Consider the following 12,725-nt stretch of genomic DNA (forward strand, 5'->3'; position numbering starts at 1 on the left):
GTCCTGGCCGCTTAACAACAAGCCTGTACTGAATATGTCATTTAAACTGAAAAAACTCAGCCTTCGTTCTAACTACACAGCCTACAGCTATGTGTAGTTTAGTAGTTGACTGCCCATGTGTGCATTGCGGTGAATGATTTGCGCGCTACAGTAATTTCGATCAATCACCTAACAGAGTAGAAAAACGGTTTCACATAAAAACACACCCATTCAGTTAGACAATCTTGTTTGGGTCGAAACATGTCCTCTTTGGTGACTATTACTGGTCTTTGTCATCCACTTAGTGCCTACTAAATTTAAGGCTGGTGTCAAAATAGCGGCGGCAAGCGTGTCCAGTTAATTCCATTCCCCATACATTCCGACTAGTGGAGCATTTGGCCTTGATATGATGATTCCTTACAGTTTGGAAAGAATTCATTCTCTTCATACCTATTGATTGCTTCATACTTGGGGATGAACAGTTCCTACAAGGAAAAGTTTGACTTTCTGGAAAGTTTTTTTGCTCACTGATATATCTTGCAGTAGAATTTCTCGTTGAATGGTAGTTTTCTCGGAGATATTGTCAGGTGGGAAGTTGCCTGTTGCAAAAGTGTAAAAGATATACGAAGTGAATGGTTAGTTAGCTTTGATTTTGTGGGACCAACTGCTTATTTTGATAATAGTATTTCTGCCTTGATATGTAGGATTTGCTTAAAAGACGAGTTACATTAGTATAGCGCAGTTGTTTGGTTCAAACTGCATTTTAATCAGAAAGGAGCTTTGTTATTGGTATCTGCAAAATGCGTCTTCTTTTAATAAGTCTCACTTGAGTAAGTCCTCAACCCGACATTTATTCCAAGTCTCCCAATTCGTCCTAAATCCTCTGCAGACCGAATCAAACCAAATGGCTTTTGATGATCGCTTCCTGTCACCGCCGGAGCGGAAATTACCAGCAGGCGTTAGAAACGTACAAAACAATGCACAGACAGTTCCCGGACAACATTGACTGTAAGCATCCGCTCTTGTGTATTCTTACATGTCCGGATATTCATCATTAGTCAGCTTCACATGCCCTCTAAGGAAATTTCGGGGAATTTAACAAACGATGAAAGCTGAACTATCCGTTAACGTAAGCATTCCCACAGTGTTCCATTACAGAACTTTCCCGAATACTAACCAACACACTCTCCTTTCACTCCTGTGATTTAATAGACCCCGTAATTTGCGTTAAATCGTAGACATTTACAACATAGGTTACATCGCTGAGGCTAAGAAGAATGTGCAGCATTTCCACTGCACTTTACTCTTTAGAAAGGGTGCACTAACCTAAAGAAATTGGTTGCATATTTAATAGCTTTGTGCTTTTTGTCCTGCTCATATTTTACACGAATACATCATATCTATTGTTATTCGGTAGCTTGATGTGCTCACAAGGACATGCTGCTTATGCTCATGTTTGCTTGTCGGTGTGACAGCCACGTAGGATAAAACCATATGGCGCAACCTAATCTCTCTGGCATGTACCATAGTGGCCCATAAAACTCCCTCAAAGAGCCAGATACTGAGGTTTTTTATATGAACAACTGTATCGTAATCTTCAAGTGGCTAAAAACGTAACAAAGTTCTCCTCTCCCACACTTTCCCCCATCAGGTCTAAGATTCCTTGTTCGTCTGTGTGCTGACATGGGACTTCCCGAGGCACAGGAATACGCAAACCGCTTAAAACGCGCAGAAAAAGTAAAGGAAGCCCGAGAACAACGTCAACTCTCTGCCAGTAGCCGAAGAGGTGGCGGCGCTGCCCGACCGAATGGAAGTCGCGAGAATTCCGCCAGTGCTAGCAGCGGGGGTGAGAAAGACTCAGTTTTAATTTTCAGACTAACGAGAGACGGCTGATATTTGGTTGATTTCACGTTAGCGCCAAATAATTTGCCACTATGTGTATAACTTTACTGTCATCGTTTGGGTTCTAAGCATTGCTACTTTATATAGCTGTTTTCGTCGGTGGCATTTAGTCAGGTTCTATTTGATCAGAACTGTATGAAGACTTATTTGACAATATTTGTTAAATCTAAGAGAAACTGTAGTTTTTTGGGAGAACAGCAGCTGTATGTCTTTTTCGGGCTCTACCAGCGTCAAGTAGCCATTCCATGGTAGGCATGGATTCATTTCCTCTTTCTCTCTTTTTCATTGTACAAATGTTTGTGGCTTGGTGGGAGGCATTTAATTGGTTCCGTTTACAGACTGTTGGAACGGAATTTGGGAACTTGCTGCTTTGCGGTAGGTGGTGAAGGTTAATATGTTATCCGGTGTCTTCGAAGTGGAAAATCTAAGCAAACTAATGTATTGGTGAAATATACTCATTTGCGAATTCAGTCGATGTTAACGGGAGACGCAAATGAGTCCCAGATGGACCTCCTATTTATGATGGCTCTAAACTGAATGTGCTGCACAAAACCCCCCTCATGTTGCAGTAAACAGGATAGTGGAGACATCAGCAACCTTACGAGTAGTTTGGCAGCTAACTACCGATATTTATTACTAGTGTATTGTTGTTGATGAGGATGGTGATGATTAGGGTGTTCCATTAAGCTAAAAAATATGCTCTGATGTACCGTAATACTAGCCCATTTAGTTGGATAATATCATAAGCAAGAGAATTTGCTTGGATTCCGTTGAGTTTGCTCTTGGCGTTCACTGAATTTGCGAGTGATTGTATCTTGCCAGTTGCATCAAAGTGTATGTACAAGTTGAAAATACGATTGACGAAGACTTGGGAACTGCGCTTTCTTGACAAGCCCCGAGGAGGATAAAGCCAGTGTCGGGTTGTCGAAGTTGTTTAAATCGGTTTTATGAGTACCGTGTTCCACCAGGAAACTAAGGTATTTTTGACCTATTCCGTGTTACGAATAAATTGGAACAATTAGTATTACTGTCATTGTCATTACTGTTACTGTCGGCAACAAAATCACAGGAAATCTGTCCATAGTGACAGTGGTACCTGACCGCTCCTTTCTTTTGTGACTCTTCTTAATTATGTTGTTTCCCTCATCACAACTTTAGCTAATGCACATATATATAAGATAAGTAAAGAAGGAAACGCAAAAGTTTCAAACCCAATTGAGTTACCTTATCGTAGGATCCGGAGAATAGTCGGTTTCAATTAAACGAAGGAGGGGCGCATTTTACACTCCTACCAATAGGTGAAGAGAAGACAAGATTGACTGAAATCACTGCACACAGAGTTCAAAATGACAGCGTGTGCTCAAACGGGATAAGTTCACTCTCATAGATCCTCAAAAATTTTATAGTTGATATACAGCTCGATTAGTGGATCAAGCGCGGAAGTACAATACGAAGACAGCTCTAAAAGATGGCTGTTTTTATTTTGTAATTAGAACACGATTATTGATGAAATATTCACAATCGGTTTTGCCGTATGGAAGTATTTTCAGATAGCTTTGGTTAATTTTCAAGATAGAAGCTCAATACTATTTTGCCCCTTATTTGTAAGACGTACTGCTTACTTTTATACTCACTGTAATAGGTAGAGCTGAAGAGATTGCCGGTGTTAAGCGCTTAGTAGTATGTCCCGGCACCTCTTTGGTGTTATCCTCCCGCATATACACCTTGATGATGAGATTCTCTTAATGGAACTAATCTAATACGAAAACCTGGGAACTGCCATATATATGCTTGATCCTTATTGCGAACCATCGACAGTGAGCATCTGAACAAATATTATAAGTGTAAGACTTTACAAACTTCGACAGCTCGAACACGAATGGCCACGTGTGGCCCATTAGGTGTGTGATTGACTCGCACTTGGACAGGATATAGCGCCACTCATCTTCTGGTCATGGAATGCACATCGCGTGGCTACATACTGAGCGGCTTCTTGAGTGACAACTTTTCTTATCGAAGGTTGACGAAACTTTTAAATTACTCCCCTCTTGAGCTGATCAAACTCTGATTTCTCTCTAAGTTCAGTTTTTCCCACCAACTCAGCTAACCCTTATAGTAAAGCATGAAAGGGCAAATCGCACTTATCCAAAATAGGTCGTAAAAGTGCTTCCTCTTTATGGGTCGACATATGGCTCGGTGAAGGCTCTGTCTCAGCCAGAGCACTCAAACATTCTGTAGAGTTGCTTTTTGCCTTTGAGCACTGGTAGGCGTTCTAGGATACTCAACGCTTTTGTGGCATCCATCTGGAATAATCTCGTTGCCTTATCTGTCTCAATAGTGATCAACTAAATGTATTGGCGTAGTGATGCTAACTCTAGAAACTCGGTAACTCATATACTTATAGCAAGAGCTCACAGTAGCTGATGTAAATCTGTCCGTGTCCATTCAGGGTAGAAAAGGAAACGAGTTAAAGATACATTCTTGACAACATAGCCTAGAAACTGCCGAACCATTGCTCACACTTCGTTGAACGTCGTGTTATGTTTACGGAGAAAAAATCTCATTTTAGCCGGAAAATGATCAAATCAGCAAACTCTTTGTTTTTTGTTAGAAGTTAGCCTTGAGGTTTCTGTCAGTATGACATTCGATAAATTTAGAATGTTAAAAAGGGCAGAATCTCAATGGTACCAGTTTCGCGAATGCTGTATTCATCTCCCGAGCTCGTCAGTTTCATATGGTGCTAGCTAGTAACATGGGCAAAGTTAATGTTACATATTAAATTTCGCCCAGCCGTGAAACCATTAAATAATCGGCACAAACGGTAGATCAATAGTGTAACGAACATACCAGATGAATTGATAAGCCACACAGAGTTAACATTCAGGGTAATGCTAGCCACTACAACGAAGACTGCTATGGGAACGGTGGGAATAACCGACCTGTGAGTGTCATTTCAAATTATTTGACGATACTATGAAAACTTCAAAGTCGAAAAGTAGCATAATGAAATAAGATGCTATAATCTGAAGATTAGGTTGACGTGGGCAACCTATTTCAAGGATTTCTATAGTCACTATTTTTGCCGATATGTCTAAACAGTCGTGACGTTTGTAAATAGCTGCTTTGTTGATTAAGTACCATGACGAATAAGTGTCAAGGGTTCACATGTAAATTATGCTTCCTGGCAAAAGGAACATATACCCATGCAGTCTTGACGGGCGGTGGACGACTGTTGGATGAATCCGCGAGCTGAATCAGAAAAAACTGAGGGGCTGACAAAAACTCGCGAGAGCGACGGTTACATTCCATCTTTTTAAAAGACCACATCATCACTTGAAATTTATCAACGGTATCAGGCGCAAACGGACCAAAAACAACCCTTCAGGCAGAATAGCAATGCAACTGACAGCACACTACTGCTGTTAGTCTCGGTGGATGATCAATAGTTCCGGTTTAGGACATCCAACAATCCCCAAAGGCCGTCACTGTTACGGTACGCAACAAGGCACGCTGAATTTCATGTAAAGCGATTATGGATGCACCTCAACAAAGTTCCTCACTTCGGAGTCCTCTGAAATGCTGCAACTTTCTTTATTAAAAACGACAGTTTTTTATAGTTTTTTTTTCATATAGTATTCAATACAGTGAAAGTGTTGATTGCCTTACTGAGTGCCCCGCCTAGGTCTTGCCTCCTAGGCGAAAAACCACCTATTTTAACCACTTATATGCAGCTGAAATAGGCATCTGACACAAGGTCGTTCAGAGAGGAGGAGCCATTTATGGAATGTTTAAGCCAAATGTCAAACTGTCTCAAAGCATGCTTTCCAAGCATCCGCTGATGCATTTGTCATATTCACGGTGGTGCTGCTACGTTAGATGGCAGCCGAGACCCGTGATCGACACGACCAGGTTCGATATGGAGGTGTTCGGTGCATCTGTGCTGACCTAGTTTCTAACCGCCTTTCGTCCATGGTGACTGCACAGAACACCTGCAAAGCTGGCTCTCCCTGTTACAAGAGCCAATCAACGTGATATTAAATACCAGAACTAGCGTGTAGGCGAAAGTAGCATAACAGTTTTGTCCAGAAACTTTCTAGCTTTGTTGCAGCTGTCCGTCTAATTAACTTAGGAAGCTGAAATTTTCAAAGCAGGTCTTAATCAGCATAGCCTTAGTTATCTTTAGGTCGCAAAATGTTGAAGGCTTCTGCCGAAAAGATCTCGTGACAAGCCGATGTGTTCCTATAATTCTACCACGCAATTCATGCCCGATTATCGTTATCAATAAGGAAGTGCACTTATGATAAATTCTCGAGGCTCCGTTATATTGTTTTATCCATGCGTGGGCCAGTCAGAGTGCTGAACGTAACCTTTGTACCTACCCACTGTGTGATAAACTTTCTCGGAGTCCCAATGTCATTGAACAGAATCTTCAAATTATAGGACCAGGTGGAAACCATGAGGAATCTTGCATTAGCTTTCCCGCCTATTTTGCCGTGACAGAAAGCTGGTAGGTCCAAAATGGTAGCAGCTAGCTCTAACCATGCTTCAATGGATTCGTTCAAATGTTTACTCTAGGAGTCACTACGTCGGTTCTAAAAAGATGCTGTTGCTGTTTGAAAACCCACAATTCTCTAGAAAATTCATAAATATGGATTGATATCGACCCAGTAGGATGTGACTCATTTAACCGTTTACGAGAGTACCCTCGACTGTCGTTTTGCACCGCGACGGCAGAAAATGACTAATTACACCACAAGTAGACTTTGTGGGTCTTCATTTGTGGAATTCGGAACAACTTCTCCCTTTGGCCTTTTTGAGAAGAACATTGAGAAGGCATAAATCAAAGGCCGGAAGCACTTCATCTGATTTTGTCAGCCAAAGTAGCAAAACTAGCAGTCAATCCAGTCACATTATTTCACAAGTCTGCCACTAAGCTCTAAAGCTTTACCAAGGATACTGTCAGTGGGACCATAATCAAAACCTTAATGGAATCACAGCCTTAATGGAATATTGTGCTTTTGTAAAAATGGTCGCGTTTTGCATCGTTTCTTCTGATGCATTGGATGTTCCAGCTTACGTTTACTTAAGTGATATTCGGTAGTCAGTGTATCCAGTGTGTTTCGCTTTTTCCACACATAAACAATCCCACTTCTCCGGACAAAACTTGCAGGAATATTTTTCCTCGTTCACAGGGGATAGTCGTGAAGGTAGTGCTAAGCGAGACCTAGCACGAATGGCACTAATGAGAGGCAATATCAGTGCCCTTCCAAAACAACCAGAGACAAATGACGAAACTTCACATGACGCTGACCAAGGGAGTAGCGGTTCATTCATATATAGTGATCCATTGGGACCGGCTGCCGAAAGACCCAAAACGGCAGCTCGGTCGCGACCGGTACAAGATGAATTCGCTGACGAGGAAGTGGACGACGCCCTGCTTCCAGATTGACCTATCAGTATGTGCCCTGTTTCAAGTTGTGTACTGCATATATTCATCTGTGACTGTGTTGAATAAATCCCTCTTGTTTTCTAAAACTTGGTCTTATTTCCGTTTTCGTCAGTTTTATGTTGAAGCAGGTTTGTATGATGTTGACCTAACACAAAATAAGGTAAGAAAGTTTAAGGTTATTTAAATGCTATTCATGAACTTCCTCACAATAAAAACGTTTCACTGAATAGAATGGTACATAGACCATAACCTGTTGAGGCCTAATAACGTAGTGAGATAAGGCGGACCACGTAGGGTAACACTTGAAAGGCCGTGTGATCACCTCTGGCTGGAAGTAGTTTTTGAAAGAATGTACGTCCAACTTGTACACGCACCTACAAAAAACTGCATGAATTTTCCATAAATGGTCACTTCATAACTTCTGACAGTTACGGATATTGTTAAGACCAATTTTACGACCCATTTTTAGCTGGATATGCATTGAGATGTTGAAGTTGTCGCCTTTTCCTTGAGTAAAATTCGCTCAACGCACGTGACAGTAAACTTTGCCTTCTGGAGCCAATCAAGATAAGAACGCAACAGTATTCGCATTAACCGAGTTGGGGAATTCGTGACAGATCTTGAATCCTCTCAGGTGACTCAGTTTTCTCTATTTAGTGCGGTACTTATGATTCACTCTGTGACAAATTTGCGAAAGTTGTCCTTGGTACTATCCAAGGAACACACAATATGCACTGAAGGGCAGAGATCTCGATTTACTGATTAAAGCATTATAACGGATTTGGCGCCTGGTTATTTCGCTTGCACGGGTTTCAGTTCTGCTTTGCAAGCAGATTTGACAGTGACAGCTTCGGTGGGATCGAATTTTTTCGGTCGTTCTGGTGTTCCCCTCTCAATAACGCTACTCAACAGCTTAAACAATATTTTTACCGCAGAACAGCAAAGTGATTGGTATGGATCAAGAGGGGTTTATCATTTTCCGAGAAAATCATCTGTCATCTGGGAATTCCTCATGTGAAGCGCAGCCAGCTAAGTTCAGGACATTGTTGCCCTTGAACGTAGTCCTATCATAACAGCGAAAACAAGAATAGATGAACAGGACTTATCGGTTGATAGACATTTCACTCTCGGTCATTTCCGTACTGTTATCAATAAGCCGCATATGTTAGCCACAACTTATTCTGAAAAATCATCAGATTATGATATTGTAATGTGGAGTCCAAAGGTCTGTATTCCTCAAGATAAACACGTTTTCAAAAGACCATCCTTCGAAAGGGGAAGGACTCCAACGTAATTACAGGATTTTCGTTCCAATACTATTGTCGGGTAACTGCAAAAGCAGCAAGTTTTTACACTGACTAATTTGAAGTGATGAACCTAGACCAAGCACATGATGCATCGTTTTAGCTTGCTAAGAGTTTGTGACGACACTCTACAGAACTATCAAAGACAGTTTCGATTTATCTCGATCGGGTAATGATGTAATCAAAATAAGAAATGAGTCCGTTATTTTTCGACAGCTATTTACGGAAGCTATTCATATTAATTGCAATAAAGTAACTCCGCCATCTGTTATCCTCCTAATCCCTTCGCCATTCTGGTCTCGCACCGTGCCTAATCTTACCTGTAATTCGGAAGGCGCCATCTTCTTTATGCCAAGTAAAATTTGTGTACCGACTAAACCGACAGACTGACTAGACTCACTTTCTAATAAGTCATTATTTGGCCTTATAATCAGGAATTGATGTTACTCTCTATATTTCTCTCTAGCCTTCTGCCTATCCCTTTCATTTGCTTGTTGATTTTATCTGTTTTCATTTCTTGGAATCTTATGATCATGCTAATGTTATAGAACGAGTTCTTTCTGAATTTAACAATGAAATGTAAAAGCCAACTGCGTTGGTCACTGTCGTCCTCCTGGATAGGGACCCCTAGGGCGAGTAGGTTCAAATGGTTAGAGTGCGAATTTACTGACCGGAAGGTCCACGGTTCGAACCCGACCTCTGCCTCTCGACTTCCCCTGTCTAGGCTTGCGCAACCTGACAGTGTCCTAGCCCTTTTGCTTCCTTCGGGTGGCATGGCAGCTAGGCACCGAAAGGGTGCTACGGCTGAACGATTATTATTTCTATTTATTAGAGACACTGACGGACATGGTCCAGTCGGGCCCTCAATGGCACCCTTGCATCCAAACTATTGTCTTTAATGCATAGCTCCCCCAACCCACTCCCTCCTTTAAGGTCCACTGACAGGTATGTGTTTACGCAACAACTCATCAGGTTCCACAGCTACATACCCCACCTCCCCAAATCATCGCTGAACGAAAATATGGCAGCGACAACCACTGTACGACAAGCACGAGCTTCTTACAGCTGTTGATGATTATGATTATGATGGTGATGATGATGATGATTAATTTAGCAGTTCGAAAAGACCGAGTGCACCGCTATCCGGAATGTCATTGAGTGGCTACTTTGAGGGTGATAATTTACTCACCGGAAATGTTCCTGGAGCGAAATATTCGGATACTGATGTGGCATCTAACACTTGCCTGCCACAAGCCCTCTGTAGTACCCACATGTTCACTCATTCAGGCAGTTTGTAATGAATATCACATCATAAATGTGACGGACATTAACAACTGGTCTTAATTTGCATAACCTTTGCCCGAGAATAAGTAAATAGCACGTATTTGTATGCAAATCACTGCCCACCACATGCAACCGATGAGTTACCGTCGGTAAAAACTTGTTTGTCAGTGTCTAATTCTTACTAATCCCGGTTGGTCATCTGCCATCATGAAACGCCTGTCCTTGTTCATGCCCAGACTAAACCTTGAAGCTGCATATTATCTCAAAGCAAGGCGTTTGGAGACGTCATCCGAGTGCAAGGCAGTTCTTGTCAATACCGGTTTGGACAATAAACTTTCCACAAATCAAAATGTACAACCTTGACGGCATCATCATCGTCTTCATCAGCTATGAAGAACGGGTAATCGCCGTACACGTGTCCGCCACGCTCTTGTTCGCCGATGACTTAGGAAGGGTAGGTAGCTATGCATTGGAGGCGGTAGGTGATTAATTTACGTGTCAATACAGGGATGCGAGTAGAATTCTCATTACATGTCCATAAAATGTGGGTAAGTTGGCGGTGGCAAAGGTCTACACCGGTGATTGAGTCAGGTTCGGATAATCTGACAAACGGCCTGCTTCATTGAACTCACACAAAGCTGCCTCCAATCCACAGAGAGAAGCATCCAATAAAAGCCGCAACATGAGCACATCTGAATTCCAGTGTCCAAATCAGTACTCACAGACAAATGAAGCTATTTTGTAAGCATAATTCCACAAACATTTCTGTTCATTTGCAACACTATGTATGAGGCCGTGAGATCTGCTGAGTTCCAACAAGGGTTTTGAATGACATTATTTTTCAATTGAGATTTCAGGCTGTAAGCGAAGCTAGTCTATGCTTAAAGGCCGAGAACCACTGTACAGTTGCTTCATCCCTATTAAGAATCATCACCAGTGCCATCTCACAAAAATCCATGAGTTCTCGAACTGCCGGTTAGTAGTATGACCGCTTAATTATTCAGTCATGGGAGGCTGGTCAGCAGTGCGACTAAGTTGCACTACCTGATGCATCACGAAAAATTCTAATTTGAATGTATTGCTACACGTGAATGGCTATATAGTTCTGGTGGAGCCACCACAAATAACATTCAGCCTCCGATTAGTGACATGTATAGTTTACCAGCATCTAATACATGGGTGTTCCAGATGTCGTCTTTCAATGGTGGGGTTCATTGATTTATCCCCTAAGATTTCTTATTCATTTAAGCCAGTTGGCAAACACAGCTACTGAAGTGCGCTGCTAGGTTGGTAAGTTGAAAACGTTACCTGTGTCAAAAAGTAACGAAATAATCCCCGTGATCAAATAGGGTTTCAGAAGTTTTGGCAATTCATTTCCCTCAAGCCTGACCAGAGTAATTTCTTTGGCAGGCTAGGATGAGCAGAAACGGCCTTCCGTGGGGTTAAAAATTGGGAACGCATCAACTTAGACCGACACGCACTTCTGGACTGATCTATCACACCCGAAAAAACCGCCCCGCACAATGGGTCGTGTCACACGCAGTTTGAGGTTAGCCCCCGGCATATAGGTGAAGGAAAAATGGAACGATGAACAGAAGGCGTTCTAAGTCCATTACTTTGCATAGATGGTGGTCCATGATGTTGAAGTGCGATGGGGATAACCAGAGAAATGTGACCGAAATTGTCTGTCAAACATGGTCTGGTAACCCGTACCACTTATAAGACTCATCTAAAAGACACATGGCTGACCAGTTCAGGTTATTATTCAGTTCGATCTGTTCCACGAGAATGACAGAAATTCATGTGCAACGCCGTTTTAGGCTTAACACTCCACAATGTCCAGCGTGTCAGTAGGAGTCCAGTCATGCAGATGAAAGGCATATTAAGTTAACACCAGCTCAATGGATAACAATGCGACACCGTGCAGTACAACAGAACGAATACAAATGAGCGACCGGAATGCCTAAACCAAGGGTATTTATTAGCGAAGCACTTAAGTTTCCTATGGTCTTGGGCGGCTACTCACGCAACAGCGGGAGCTATATACCACTCACATACAGGAAAAGTAGAGGTTGACGACTGCACCCTATCTAACAAATGGTTCCTGAATAGGCGCCATTGGCTAGAGTCACTCTTGACTTAGTCGCATATCTAATGGCATATTCACATTTGATTATTCTTTTTCCGTATTCATACGCTCCCTCGTCGGTGATTCAGTCCCAGCGGTACATTCTATTAATACGTGAGCATAGAAAGCTCTTAAAGAAATCGAATAGTAGGCTGCTTTTTGCGCTTTGTGTATATTTTATCGATCGATATTCACTGCACTTCTGAAGCCTTGGTGCGAGACCTAAGTGGAGTAATAGACGACATTTCTATCCACATGCTACCAACCATGAACTCAAGTAACTCAGCAGTGGCTGCAGTGGGCTACGGCGATGTTGAAGAAGCCCTCGATTTCTCACCCCTGACTTACTTATCGAAGGTAAACAGAGCCTAACTTGGTCATACAGCCACCCTATCGTCGATTTCCTCTGGAGCTGACATTGTTTGAAAGGCTAACCGCTCATTGTCTGTAATGTATAATAATGTATAATGTATAATGTATAATTATGTGCCAAAACACCGTAGGTCTGGTAAGGTGATAGGCAATTTCCCTGAGAATTAACAACACGCTAGTCTACCAGGACGGACGGATCGGACATCTTCTTAGCACCTGAAACTTCTACACACAACAATGTGTGACACAGGTCGTCAGGCGTGTTCTGATGGAATGTGTGGTTAAAGTGCAAACAATAATAATACTG

General features: G+C 42.1%; 1 protein-coding gene across 1 annotated transcript in view; it reads left to right on the forward strand.

Annotated features, from left to right (window-relative positions):
* The window catches only part of T265_12759 (hypothetical protein), a gene marked incomplete at both ends in the record, with an annotated part of 31,961 nt that extends 24,562 nt beyond the window's left edge, over positions 1-7,399 (forward strand). Inside the window, 3 exons of the mRNA XM_009165282.1 lie at positions 869-987; positions 1,631-1,825; positions 7,074-7,399. Coding sequence (XP_009163546.1) covers positions 869-987; positions 1,631-1,825; positions 7,074-7,330 — 571 coding nt within the window. The remainder of the gene's footprint in view (positions 1-868; positions 988-1,630; positions 1,826-7,073) is intronic.
* Between the last annotated feature and the right edge of the window lie 5,326 nt (positions 7,400-12,725).

The sequence above is a fragment of the Opisthorchis viverrini genome (genome assembly GCF_000715545.1).
Source record: "Opisthorchis viverrini unplaced genomic scaffold opera_v5_13, whole genome shotgun sequence".
In the NCBI taxonomy this organism is placed as follows: domain Eukaryota; kingdom Metazoa; phylum Platyhelminthes; class Trematoda; order Opisthorchiida; family Opisthorchiidae; genus Opisthorchis; species Opisthorchis viverrini.